General features: G+C 52.3%; 1 protein-coding gene across 2 annotated transcripts in view; it reads right to left on the bottom strand.

Moving 5' to 3' along the window:
* VASH2 (vasohibin 2) overlaps nt 1–13,797 on the bottom strand; it is a 42,792-nt gene extending 28,995 nt beyond the window's left edge. Inside the window, exons 1-3 of one of the 2 annotated variants that reach the window (XM_040263155.1) lie at nt 13,595–13,797; nt 12,523–12,961; nt 4,133–4,221 (exon numbers count right to left, since the gene is read on the bottom strand). In XM_040263155.1, coding sequence (XP_040119089.1) covers nt 4,133–4,221; nt 12,523–12,798 — 365 coding nt within the window. In that variant the 5' untranslated portion in view covers nt 12,799–12,961; nt 13,595–13,797. Of the gene's footprint in view, nt 1–4,132; nt 4,222–12,522; nt 12,962–13,189; nt 13,446–13,594 lie in introns of those variants that run through there. The other variant, XM_040263156.1, reaches the window with a different exon arrangement.
* Between the last annotated feature and the right edge of the window lie 435 nt (nt 13,798–14,232).

Here is a 14,232-nt window from a genome sequence, read left to right as displayed (position 1 = left end):
TTTTGTTGACCACATATCTTAATTCACCTACTAAACTACAATCTCTTTGAGAGCTGGGACTGTTTCTCTGCCATCTTTGTATCACCCTAAAGCATGGCACAAGTCCAACATATTCCAGTTAGCAAAAATTATTAAATATGAGGGATAAGTGAATGGCTGGGTGGATGGATGGATGGATGGATAAGTGGGTGGACGCAAGGAAGGAAAGAAGCATGGGGTGGACAGAAGAGTGGTTAGGTGGGACTTCCCTGGATATTCTTTGATCCAACATGCCACAGCCAAAGATCCTGTGGCCAAAACTAAGACCAGGCACAGCCAAATAAATCATAAAATAAATACTAAAAACCAGAAGACAGGATAGGTGGATGGGTGAATGAAAGGTTGGCTGGCTGGCTGCAGACAGAAGGGTAGGTTGATGGCTGGCTGGATGGACGGAAGGATGGAAGGGTGATGCATGGAAGGCAGTAGAATTTCTCAAGAGCATACTGACTGCAGCAGAGTTTACTGGGGAGACATCTCTTCCATGTCCCGTCTGACTGACACTTGGCATGGATTATTAAATCTGAGGAGACTGACACCATTACCCGACAGGGGTTTAGCTGGTTGCCCACAAGGTTTCAGAGACCTGAAAGCCCACATCAGCTCATTCTGAAGGGGACAGGAAATTCTCTGATAGAAGGCTTTCTTGACACTGGATCTTGATTTTTTCTGAACCTAAAGAAAAGTTACTTTCTGTTTCTTTTTTTTTTCTTTTCTGCCTTCAACAAAATCCTACAGAAAAAAGTGCGTATTGGGAAGGTACCAATGAAGCCTGAACCTGTAGCCCAGGAGTGGAGTATGAGGTTAGATGCGTGCCCTTACAATGGTACAGGCAGCTGCAGAGGGAGGCAATGATCACCTCAAGCCATTCCACACCCTCCCAAGAAGGGCTGGGATTCCTGTCTTGGCAAACACACGCTTGGCCCCTAGGAGCCGAGCGCGTTTAACAACCTCCTGGAGAGTCTGTGATAAGCAGGTTCTGGGCTCCACCTCCGGCGATTCGGATTTCAGGCCCTGGATGTTATTCAGTCACCCCATCTGGGACTGATGGCTTGGAGGTTTGGGGGGGGTGCCAGGGGATGATTTTAAGAGGCTCAGCTGTTGGGAAATTACCAGCATGAGCCATAAGAATAATCCGTAACAATAAAGGCCCGCTCAGCTTTTAAAAACACAATATACAAAATCCTGGAGGTAACAGGAAGATAAAGGGCTCCACAGTCTCATTGTGAAATGGTTTTTCACTTTACCAAAGATTTCATTCAGTGAGATTCCTGGTATATTTAAAGTGTTAGTCGCTTAGCCGTGTCCAGCTCTTTGCGACCCCATGGACTGTAACCTGCCAGACTCCTCTGTCCATGGGATTCTCCAGGCCAGAATACTGGAGCCGGTTGCTGTTCCCTTCTCCAGGGGATCTTCTCGACCCAGGGATCAACCTGGGTCTCCTGCATTGCGGGCAGATTCTTTACCTTCTGGGCTTCCCTGGTGGTTCAGATGGTGGTTCATTCTCCTGCAGGAGACCCAGGAGGAGACCCAGGTTTGATCCCTGGGTTGGGAAGATCCCCTGGAGAAGGGATCTCCAGCATTCTGGCCTGGAGAATCCCATGGACTATAAAGTTCATGGGGTCGACATGACTGAGCGACTTTCACTTTTTCACTTTCTTTACCTTTCTTTAGCCCCCAGGGAAGAGTGTAAAAGTAGAATGCAATTGGCAAAAGTTCTATTTAAATGCCCAGATTTCCCCCCGAGTTTATAGCTAGTTTATACATCTAGTGCATAGAGTGAGACAAACCTATAATAAAATAATAATTAAGAAAAAATTACCTGACCATCCTTTCTCAGTCCCTTACAGTTATCAGCCCTGAAAGTGGGCTGGGGAGGAGAACTTCCAGTAAACAGCTGACTTCAGAGAGAGAGAGACCTCACCCTCACCCTCAGAAGGCTGCACCCCACACAACAGAGCTCAGGACTGGAGACTTCACTTCCCAGAATCCTATGCGAGGCCAGCACTCCTGTTGGCCAAGGCTGTGAGGCTGACAGAAGGGAAGGCAGGATTCACCCTTTTGCATCCCCAGCTGAGAACCTGCACAGTCAGGGCTGGTCCCAAGCAGTCCCCATACCCTAGCACCAGTCCTTGCCTCCAGGACAAAGCACTAGGACGGCCCGTGGAACTGCGAAATAAAAGGCTGGTCAGAGGGTAGAACAGAGAAGACATTCCAACGGCCAGGTGACCTGGAACCTGGTCCTGGCAGCATGGGGCGTGTTTTCGCTTCTCTGGCCCTCTCTGCAGTCACCAATCCAGGTCAGCGACCATCACAACGGGTCAGCAAAGAGAAAAATGAAAAAGCAAATCCTTCAGGACTGAGAGTGTGCTGCAGGGTTTATGGGAGAAAGAGCAGTTCTCCCATATGTAAAGCACATGCAAACGTGCCCCCAAAATGCATTTCTCCCCAGGCTTATCGTCTTTAATCTCCAGCCAGACGATCCTTGTGAAGACCGTGTCCTAAGTAGAAGGGACCTGCTTAGCGGCTCAGTTGTGTCCGACTCTTTGTGACCCTAAGGACTGTGGCCCACCATCCTCTGTCCATGGGATTTCCCAGGCAGGAATACTGGAGTGGGTTGCCATTTACTCCTCTGGGGGACCTTCCCGACTCAGGGATCAAATCCAAGTGTCCTGTGTCTCCTGCATCGCAGGCAGATTCTTTAGAACCTGTCAGGGAAGCCCCAAGTAGAAGTGGGGTGGGCAATTCTAAGTTCTAATTTCCATCACCTTCTGGAATGTTCTGTGAGGAGTCAGTCACATCCAGGAAGGCTCAGCTCTTGGGGTTCCAGGTTGACTCTGGCAAGAGTTTATGCGTCTGGGCCACATGGAGCTCCCCACTCGAGCTCCCAGTTCGGTGATCAGCACTGAATCAGACAGCCTTCCCTGGGCTTGGGCTGTCAGCCTGAGCCTTGGAGGCTGGTGCTATCTTCTATCCCTAATATTACTTTAGGATTCTACTGGGAAAATACCATGCAAGGAGTTCACAGTCTGTGAGGGGACTGAGAGGGGTAACCCAAACAAGGGGCCATTCTCATCTGCTAGCACCCTTCCCTTCAGGGCAAACACACAAGTCCACAGGAAAAGCTTCTTGCCCGTAGCAGAGAAGGGAGGCCTCTTCCGGGGCAGGTGGGACATGTGTGCAGTGCCCCATGAAATCCTCTCTGCTAAGCTCTCTGTCTCTAGGGAGGAAGGACAGAGGTGAGCAGAGGCCTGACCTCATGGACCATGTGCTGGGGGCCAGGATGGCAGCAGGGAGCCCGATGCGGGCTGAGCCAAGATGCTCCCTGACTCACTTGGGCAGACAGCCCCTCCCGCTCACTGACATCGCTCTCAGCCCGGCTCCCGTCTGACCCCTATCCTGGATAAAGCACCAGCCACGGCAAGGGGACCATCTCACCCTGCCCCCTTGGTTCTTACACCATAGCTCACGCAGGTGCTCAGAAGTGATCTAATCCTGACTGCAGACACTCCTTAGATCAGAGAAGAAAAGAGAGCCATGGCTGCCTGGTCTGCACCCAGCTGGGAACCACAAGGCTCCTTGGCTCTTCTTCAAACTCACGCAAAGTGGAGGGGACCCCAGCCTAGAGCCTCACTCACTCATGCAAAGCAGAGCAAGAGCACCAGGTGAGAAAAGCAGCACCGGATGGGCTTCTTGCTGATGATGTGTGGTCAGGATCAGGCCGAAAAGAGAGAGGCAAGAAAAGGAAGCAGAAGACTAGAGGGAAGAGAGAAAAGGAAGCTGGCACAGAAGAGATGGAAGGAGCCGAGGATGACTGAGAGGGAGGAGGGAGAGAGAAAGAGGAGCAGGGGCGGGCACTGCCCGCCACTGCCTGGCTGCCCCATGCCGGCTGGCCCACACCCTGCTTAAAGGGAGAGGGTCTGAGCATCACAGTGTCACTCCTAGACTCTCACATCACGGTGTCCCTCCGTCCCCGGCCTCATCAACCTCACACCGCATTTGCTGACCATCTGCAAACAGGCCATCAGACTTGCGATCACCATGCCCATCCCCTTGGCTGGGTCTTCTCCTCTGACCCCGGTCGGAAGGATACTGTAGTGTCTTCATGTAGTTCTGGATTGCCTGGAGCCAGTCTGGGATCGTCATTGACAGCCTGTAGTTTGGAACCTGGGGTATTGAAGGCTGCAGAGAAGTAGAGATGGTCGTATCAAGGAGATGCTGTGGGGCCCAGTGCCTCAGGGTGGACCAGGGGTCAGGACCACCACAGAGCTGCTCCCAACCTCAGCTGGCCACCCTGCCCCGGGCACCCATTCAACTGGTGCCTCCAGGATAAGGTCTCCCCAGACCAGTCGGTCCCCTGCCGACGTCCTCTGTGTCCCCTTGGCACGCAGCCCGCCCTGGGTCGTCGCAAGGGCTCCCTGCGGCTCTCTGTGTGTTGCGTGAACACAGCCTGTCTCCCCACAGGGGCCTCCGCTCTTCTTGAGGCCAAGGACCATGCCCTATAGTTTCCCGCCCTCCCCTCCCAGGCTGGGACGTTTCAAGGTGCTCCATTAATCCTCACACTCCGATTGCACAACGACACTTTTCTGTGTGGCTGGGGTAACCTGTGTTCTTCTCCAGGGCACCTCTGAATACGAGATGATGGTGCCCCGAAGGGAGGCAGCATGGCGCTGCACCTAGCGTTTCTCCTCCGCACCACCCCCTGCACTGCCCGTGGCGCCCCTTCCCTGGGTCCAGCCCCGAGCGGACTCGTAAAGACTCCCCTCTTGTCTCAACTCTTCCCAGGAAAGGGCACCCCTTCCAACTCAGGAGCCGTCTTACTGTTTGACCCCTCCTGGCGGCCAGTCTCCCCTGCACTTCCTAATCTGCCTCTAGGTCAACACTGAGTGTCTGAAGGTCTTACCCTCCGCCGGGAAGAGAAGGGAGCAAAAGCACCCAGGACAGGGAAGTGGGAGCTAAGTGCCTCTTCTTAGGAACTTAGAGCTGAGGCGGCACTCAGCTCTGAGCCACCCCGCCGACCAGGCCAAGAGTGAAAATAAGCAAGTGTTTCTAATCCAGTCATTCCTGGGAAGAAAGGGGGCAGTTCTCCTTTACTTTCCTCCTAACCTTGGCCTCTCTGGGGGGGAGACGCTGGGACAGGGCCCCCCAGCCCATGTGGGCTGGCAGCTCCAGCAGGAGGGAGAGGAGGCCTGCGTCGCTTAGGGAGGAGCAGAAGGGGCCGCAGGTCAGATTAGTTCCACTCTCGAAGAAAACAGGGAAAGGGAGACCCTGGGGACTTAGCTGATAGAGGGGAAGCCACTGGTGAAGAGACTTGGGGTCAGAGCTGGACAGCCTGTGGGCACCAAAGCCAGACACGGCCCACGAAGGTCCCCGGTTCTGCCCCCAGCTCTGCAGGCTCAGGCCCTACATCCAAGCTGGAGGGCGCAAGGGCCTCTGGGCCTGAAGCTGGAGGTTCTTCGAACTTCTACACCTTCCATTGCTTTTATTTTAAAAAGAACTAGCCACACATCCTATTTCACAGCCAAGGTGCAATGTGTGTGTGTGTGTGTGTGTTTGAGAGAAAAGAAAATGTGAGACTGCAGTGCACACGCTCACAGCTGTTCTGCAAACATTTTGCTTACGACATATCAACTCTAATCACATTCCTGTCATGGAGAGTCATTTTTGGGAGCAAAATGTTCCCATCTGAACATTTGTTTACATGGCCCTCCCCACAACCCCCCAGGGGTCAAAATACGAAGTGTGTCCTTGTGTTTCCGCCCTAGCAAACACGGGGAAGCTTGTCCCTGTTTTGGGGGATTTTTTCTGCAGTAACATCCACGGATCTACCCACACCCAGAATTCTGTGTAAGAAAGTGCCAGAGCTTTCATACAGAAGTGAGGAAGCAGGGGAGACGCGGACTATTTCTTTTGCACCTCCCGTGTTCTGAGCTCTGGGCCAGGTACAAAGCGGGAGGTGGGGCAGGCACCAAAAAGGGCAATGCCACAGTTCACGAAGCCACGGGCACCCATTGACACAGAAGAGCGGGGTTGGTACCTAGTCAGTAGAAAAGCTGGCCGCAAAACGCCCCACAGAGTCACCGGCCACCTGAGGGATCCCCAGAGGGACATCCCTTGGCCAAAGCCCTGAGGAAGCCAGAGCCACTTGGTTCTGAGTCAGCTTTCGGGGCCGACCACCAAGTGATTTCAATTCCCCCAAGCCTGACGGAGCCCGCAAGAGCCGGATGCCGGGGGTGGGAGTCAGGGGGCAGCTGGTCCTCAGAATAGCAAGCCCAGTGGCGCCCAAAGGCTTTTCAAAACAGCTGCCCGCTTACCTCAGCCCCGCTGAGAGCGAGTGCAGGAGCCGTGGCCACATTCCCCAAACCCCAGCTGGGGACGGCCGAGGGGATGAGGTCATCTGGCTGCAGCCCACCCTGCCGTCTGGGACAGCTGGCGGGGGGCTCAGGCTGGGTCAGCCTCCGGCCGCCCACGCCCCCACAGGCCGACGGACGGCAAACCAGGCAGGCGCCTTGCAGGGTAATTATGAGTCCCTGCTTTCTCACCTAACTGCTGGGGACCCTGGGCAAGCTGCCCCCACCTCTCTAAGCCTCCAGGTCCTTCTTGATAAAATAAGAAAGAATATCATCTACTTCAGACCTTCCAGGCTGGCGGTGAGGATTATATGACCTAATGTAAAAAGCAGGCAACTTGGGGCTCGCCGCACGGGGCTCTTTAAGTGTTAGCTGTGCTATCATTATTCATCAACGGTGTGTTTTCAGGGGTCTAGATGGGGGGTGAGGAGTCTGAATGGTGTCCACTTTTCAGGAACTGGAAAACAGATTCAGCAGAGTTTGAGCCCCTGGAGGCTCAACTCGGGAGCATCACAGAGATGCCTTCTCAGCCTGAAGGAAGAGAATGAAAACATCCATGTGGCCCTGTGGATACATGGGAGCCATGCGTTAATGTCCTTAATTCATGAAGAGTTCACACTTGGAAGAGGTTAATAAAACTCTCTGGGCTTTCCTGAAAAGAAAATGGCCCCAGGGACTTCCCCGGGGGTCCAGTGGCTAAGACTCTGTGCTCCCAAGGCAGGGGGCCCGGGTTCCATCCCTGGTCAGGGAATTAGATATCACATGCCAGAACTAAAGAGCCAGCAGACCCCAACAAAAGACTGAAGATCCCACATGCCACAGTTAAGACCTGGTGCAGCCAAAATGAATAAGTGAATATTTTTAAAAAGAAAGAGATTCTGTAAAACTATTATCCTTCAATAAAAAAAATAAATTTAAAAAACATAGTTTCTTTAAAGTATATGGTCAGGAAGGTGATATAGGTAAGCTTACAATAAAAACAGGCACATTTATATTTTCAAAAAAAGACAATGGCCCAGATGGACACCCAAGTGTCCATCCACAGATAATGGGTAAACACAGTGTAGTATACAGGCCACACATTACTATGTAGCCTTAAAAGGAAGGGACGTTCTGACACTTGCTATATAAGCCAGAACTTCAAAGACATGATGCTAAGTGAAATAATCCAGTCACCAAGGACAAATACTGAATGATCTCTTATATGAGGTTACTATAGCTGTCAAACTCATAGAGACAAGTAGTAATAGAAGTGTGGTTGCCAGGGGCTGAGGGAGGGAAAAATAAGAACTCAGTGTTTAATGGGTACAAAGTTTTAGTCGAGGAAGAAAAACGTCTGTAGACGCAAGGTGGTAACGGTTGTACAACAATGTGAATTACATGAGTTAATATCCTTCATTCTTGAAGTTAATTGTAAGTATATGTGAACTTAATGTAAGTAATGTGAGTAATTCATGTACTTAATTCTAAGTACAACATGAACTGTACACTTAAAATGGTAAATTATATGTTCCCACAATTTTTAAAATGACCATGAAAAGACAGTTCACAAAAGAAGAAATGCAAATAGTAAATAAACATTTTTTCAAATTGTGCCAGTGCACAATTTAAGAATGGAAAATTAAAGCTACTGCACAATGTCATTTTGTGCCTCTCCAATAAAGAGAGATATCCTGAAGTGTGGATACCCAGTCCTGGTAGGATGCTCTCCTGTGGCATGATGGGAAAATTAACCGGTACAGCCTTTTCACGAAAAGCCCAGGGAACACTCCTTTTTCTCCTCCTCCTTGACTGGGGTCCCGAGAGTCTCTCCTGTTATTTTCCTGCCCCGATTCACCCGAGACTTCAGCCTAGATTTCTCCTGTCCCTGTCAAGTCCCTCCTGCCAACTGCATCCAACTTTCTCAAGCCACATCCCAACTGAAGAAGGCTGAATCTAGAGGGCACAAATCTAAACCACCCCCTCTAAGAGCTCCTACCACCGTAGGCACTGTGCCTATGGTCAGGGGGTGGGGGAAGGGGAGTGGACAGGAAGAAGGTTGTTCAAGAGAAAAAGGAAACAGACCACAGGCCAGCTTTTGCGGACAGGCTCTCTGTCACTCCATCCTTGCCAAATGCAATGACCTATCAGAAGCATGCAAGGAGCAAGGATGTGGACAGACACCAGTGTGTGTCATCCCCATACATCACCATGTGGCGAGAAAGGGGAGCCAGGAAAGGAGCCAGGAGGCAGCGAGAGCCCTGGGCACCAGGAGTCTTTGACAAGAAAGTACAGAGAGAAAGCACAGCCTTTTGCCATCCCTGCCCTGGCAATGTACCCTACACTGTGCAGGTTCCAGGCAGAAGAATCTTCTCTGGCAAGCTGGAGGGGAGCACGGAACATCACTCCTGAGCCCAGGCTGGGCCCCAGAAATATGCTGATGGTAACTGGTTGAAGGTCAGGGGTCACATCCTCAGGCTGAGAAGGAAGGGGGAACTGATGGTTTGGAACACAGGACAGGGGAAAAAGTGAGCTGCCCGTGTGTGCCAGCAGGCAGCGGGAGAGGAGGCCTGACTGCAGCAAAGCCTGGCTCCACAGCCCTCACATTTCTTCACTCAGGCCAAGCGCAGTCCACTAAATGTGAATTATGTCCCAATTTGGGATCAACGTGAGGATGAGTTACAAAAACGTGGCGTCTGCAAGAAACGGCTTGATGTTTCCCGCTGAATCCATCTGCTTGTCTGCCCCAGGAGAGTCGGGCTCCAGGCAGTCAAGAAGCAGGAGGCGCTGACTCCTAGTTGGCTCAGCTGATTTTTTCTGAGCCAGCCATCTTCTCTGCCTCTCCTTCCCAACCTTGATTATCAGCCAACGAACACGTGCTGCTTTCTTGCACTATCCCTAAAAAACCCCGGCTTTCACCTAGTCAGCTGGAACTTCAGAGCCAGTAGGGCAGAGAGAGGCCTGTGGTCACACATTTAGAAGGAGGATTGCAGAGCAGGTGACACCTGTCCCCCCTTCCCCAGTGGGGGCACCTGGATCTCTGGACGGAACTAACAGGATGCCTGTGGTCAAAGGAAGTGTCCTTCAGTCCTCCTTTTAGGTCTTTGACACTTTACCCTGCTCACTTCTTTTCTTAATCCATATTCAATTGTCAAAAAAAAAAAAATGTTTGTTGTTGTTTAGTCACTAAGTCGTGTCTGACTCTCTTGCAACCCCGTGGACTTGCAGCCTGCCAGGCTCCTCTGTCAAGGGATTTCCCAGGCAAGAATACTGGAGAATGTTGCCATTTCCTTCCCCAGGGGATCTTCCCAACTCAGGGATCGAACCCACAGCTCCTGCATTGGCAGGCGGGTTATTTACTGCTGAGCCAACTGGGAAGCCCACCAAAAGGTTAATCTCCCTGAAACTCCCCAACTTTTCTACCACCACTCCGCCTACCCCCGCTTCTGTACAAATTCCTCAGCAAGACACTGATTTGATTAAAAGAGAAAAGGACTTGGCCCCAGAGGAAAAACTCTGCTGAGCTGAGTGCAGGTATAGCCTTGGAATCAGAGGTTCCTGGAAATGGGAGTTTTCGAAGCTATTCCCTCAGCTCAGTGCTCTGTGGTGACCTAAATGGGAAGGAAATCTGAAAAGGGGATATATGTATACATGTAGCTGATTTACAACACAACACTGTTAAGCAACTATATGCCAATACAAATTTTTAAAAAAGAAAAGAGCTGTTCCCATCCCAGGGCCTGTGCAGGGTCAGAGTTTGGGGAATGTCAGAACCAGGAGAGAGGGGATGCTACAATGGGGCTGAGGATGGAGAAGCAAGCATCATGATACAACACAGGAGAGGAAAGTGAAGTTCTTTATTTAGGTTCAAAAAGCTGATGCCCACGTTCAGGGTGGGGTTGTCCTGGCTGGGCAGAAGCTCTCATATGACCTTAGTGTTACTGTGAAAGTAGAATATGATACGGCCGGCCACTATATTTAAAAAAAAAAAGAAAAGAAAAGAAAGAACACTCTTTTTTAAGAACCAGAATTCAGCCACAATAATGGAAGTATCAAAGTACAGGTGTCCGGAAGTAGTGGTGTATGTTCTAAGCTGCTCAGACAACATTCAGAATATTGTGTTTCATATTGTGCTTGCTTTCCGGGACTGACTAATGACAAGGTAGCAATTGTCCTAGAAAGAGGACAAGGAAAGTGAGTTGATCTGGGAACTACGATACATAAAAAAGAATAGATGAAAGGAACTACCTGTGGACAAAGACGATTAAAGGAAGATGGAGAACAGTCCAGTGCCCCTCTGGTATCGCACAGATCACCGGACACCCGAAGATTAACGGGTCATAACCCCACAGGATTTGAGACTTGGAAAGAACTTTACATCCTACCTGATCTACTCCCATTTCATAGATGAGAAAACGAAGGCGGGAGATTTTTAAATGAGTGATCTAGGTCACAAAGCTAGAGGTAGCACAACCAGGACTAGGATTCGGTAGCTTGACTTTTCACTCCAAGTCCTTCCCTCACTCCAAGAGAACCGTCTCGTAACATTCAAGGAAGCTGTGAGTAGCACAGGAAGTCCACGGGGGCTGCCCTTTGCTTCTTGACCAGAAGAACTGTTGATGACCCGTAACTGGGGGTGAGAGGGTGGGGACCGACTTCTGTTCAGTTTAAGAGTTCCCCAGTAAGCAAAATCTGGCCAGGCCTGGAAGCTGCCCTGTGAGGTAGCGAGCCCTCCATTCCCAAGAGGTCTTCAGAAAAAGGGAGGGTTTTTGCTGAGAGACAGGGATTAATCTCTACCAACACTGACATTCTCTGATTCCTGTAGAGAAAAGGGGATCACCACCCACAATGTCAGGAGAAGGATGAAGTCACAGTTAGAAGCAGGGTGGGTGCTGAGGGTGCTAAATGAGAAAGCCTCACTTAAGTAAGGACCAACTCTGAAGTCAGAACTGTACATCGGTACCAGAGTTGTTTTCAGGTTCTGAGTCCTCCAGGAGGACTCTGCAAGGGTAATTACAGCTGACACGAAAGCAGGCAAGATTCTCTATGGGCAAAATGAAAGATCTCCTTGACCAGCAGGATAATAAAACATTGTAACCAACTGCCACAGGAAGCTGACAGGCTCTGCCACTTTCCCCAAGGGCACACACAGCTTTCTGGCCTGCAGGCTCAGAGGCTCAAGTAACCAGATGCTCCAGGTTGGGGACTCGACCAGATGGCTTTCCAGGTCTCAGGTCTGGCATTCCTAGACCTGCCCAGGAATCTTCTCAGCCATACCAGAGTCCCCAGGGTGCACAGGAAACCATCTGCCATGCTACAGCCCCCAGGCTCTGCGTCATTCCTCCTCGAGTTTGCATTCTGATGTTTCACATAGAGACCCCTGCACATGTCCCTCCATTTTATTAACATTATCCTTGGCCACCAAATTCATCTGGCTCACTGGCTTCTCTCCAAAGTAGAAAGAGTTTCATTCCTGAGTCTCTTTCTCTATCCTGTGAGATTCATTCATCATGTGTACTGGAAAGTCCCTTTTAAGTCATGGTTAAAACTCTTTTTTCTTTTTTCTCAGAGCCCAGATAAGCTGGGAAAAGAGAAGGTTGACTCTTTTGCAAGTTTCAGAGGTGAGAGTCATTGTCATTTAAAAAAAAATTGGCAGAAAGTCTAGGAATGATTCACGATGAGAAGTCTGACTGGTTGGTTGTAAATTCATTCACAGTCTAATACATCATTTTCGACTGGAACACAGAGGAGGACCAAGAGACTCCAAAGAGGGTGAAAGGGGCGCCATGCCTAGGGAGTCTATGCATTCTTGGCATCACTGGTGCTACCTGGTGGCTTCAGTTTTCGCTGAAGGAGGATGTACACAGGGTAAGTAAATAAGAGAATTTGGCTCCAGATTCAAAGAAACCTTGGCACAAGTCGACCACACAGTCCCAGGACAGTAAGCCCTCTTCCTTTTCTCTTCCATTGCTAAGACATCCAAGACAAACATCTCCACTAAGCAAAGGGAGTGGGAGCTGGCGGGAAGAATTAGGCGGGGAAGGGAGTTTGCAGCAGGACCAGGAAAATGGAAATTGCCTCTATTTGCTACGCTGCGTACAGGTAAAATGGTCCCATCCCTGCCCAGCCCACCCCCTCCTTCGGAGCTACTAACCTTTGCCAAGAAGGTGGCGTTCCTGATGGCGCCCACCATCTCTCCCCCCTTGGGGTGCACTTTGGCCACGTGCAGCCACATGCGCTCCCAGGTGTGGCTGTCGATGGGGAAGCCGCTCTTGTTAACGTGAAACAGCACCCCGCCGTCTTTGTCCTCCTCCTCCGAGCCCCCGCTGGTAGCTAGGCTCACGGGGCGCGCGTGGCTGCTCCGGGACCGGGTGCCTTTGGCGCCTTTGGGATGGGGGCGGCGGTGAGTGTCGGCCGCGGAGCCGGTCATGGTGGGGCCGGGGCGGGGGACGCGGAGGGCTGCGCAGGGGGCGTGTGCTCGCGGGCGCAGCGCGGGGATCAGCGCCCGGCGGGGGCGGCCTTCTCCATGCCTCTCGCTGCAGCAGGACGCACCAAGTGGGAGCGGCGCCCGGAGCTCTGCTTACGGGCCGTGCCTGAAATCAGTGAGACACAGCACACAACACGGGTAAGTGGACACCCAGAGGGACCCCGCAGGGGGCCGTGGCCAAGGCAGTGGGGCTTTGCTGGATCCCCACTTCACTGTCCGCTCTACACCGCTCGCGGACAGAGCCCACCCCCAACCAGGGAATTGCACACCAGCGTCCAGCCCTGCAATTACCTAGCAAGGCGACTTGGATATTGCCACAAAGCTTCACAGCCACCTAAACCACGGGAGGGAAATACAAGGAGCGTGGAGGCTGCCGAGTGGACGGGGAAGGGAGAAGAAAGACACGCCGCGGGAAGGAACCGGAGGTCCTCGCAAGGCTCCACACGTTCCTGGGTCGCCAGATGTGGCCGAGAGCTGAGCCAGAACGTGTCGACACGTGAGCGCCCGGGGCTGCCGCGAGGGCGCAAGCGGTAGCCTCGGCTTGCAAAACCGCCGCGTTTCTTCCAGGAAGCCCTCCCGAAGTCGGGCGCGCGAGGGGCGGCCCCCGGCCCCCGGCTGCAGGGGCAGTGGCTCCACCCGCCTCCTTCTCCGAGTTCCAGCGCCGGGCACCCCGGGCGGGGCGGGGGACTGGCTGCAGGCGGGGCGCGGGAAAGGGCGCACAGCAGCTCCGGAACCTTACCTCCGGACAGTCGGCCTCATGGCTGCGGAGCCTCTCCGGGCGGCGGGGAAGGCGGGGGCTGCTTCTGGGCCTGGGCCTGGGTTTGGGGGTGCTGCGGCCGTCGTCTCATTCCATGTCCCATTCTCGAATGTTATTCTGTGACAGATAACCGAGTCACCCGGGCAGCCGCCGATGTTCTGACTGCGTCCATTGGCCGCCGCAACAAAGAGGGGCGGGGCCTGAGCGCGGGACTCTCACAACCCGGGGATCCGCCGCGCTCTGATTGGCTCCGGAGGCTCCTGGGCGGGAGCGAAGAGGAGGAGGGGGCTGGCAGCCGCGCGAAATGCGATCGCTGTCGTGTCCTGGGACCCCCGCGGGGGCAGGGGCGTGGGTCCCTGGGACTTAGGACCGAGTTTCCCCAAGGGTCGTGGTACTGCGGGGGTTGCAACTGTGGGAAGCAGAGGAGAAGTAAAGCCACCCAAGAAGTGACCCCGAGGTAGACAAGGGCTAGTGGTAAGACACATTCCTTGAGGAACACTGGACACACTCACCTGCCGCTCGCAGGCGGTGATGGGTGGTTCAGGCAGGGCTGTTCACATGATGGAACAATGCTTATATATATATATATATATATATATATATATATATATATATATATA

This window comes from Oryx dammah, unplaced genomic scaffold (genome assembly GCF_014754425.2).
Source record: "Oryx dammah isolate SB20612 unplaced genomic scaffold, SCBI_Odam_1.1 HiC_scaffold_21, whole genome shotgun sequence".
NCBI lineage: Eukaryota > Metazoa > Chordata > Mammalia > Artiodactyla > Bovidae > Oryx > Oryx dammah.
The sequence above is the reverse complement of the archived record's forward strand: the minus strand, read 5'-3'. Positions and strand labels throughout refer to the sequence as shown.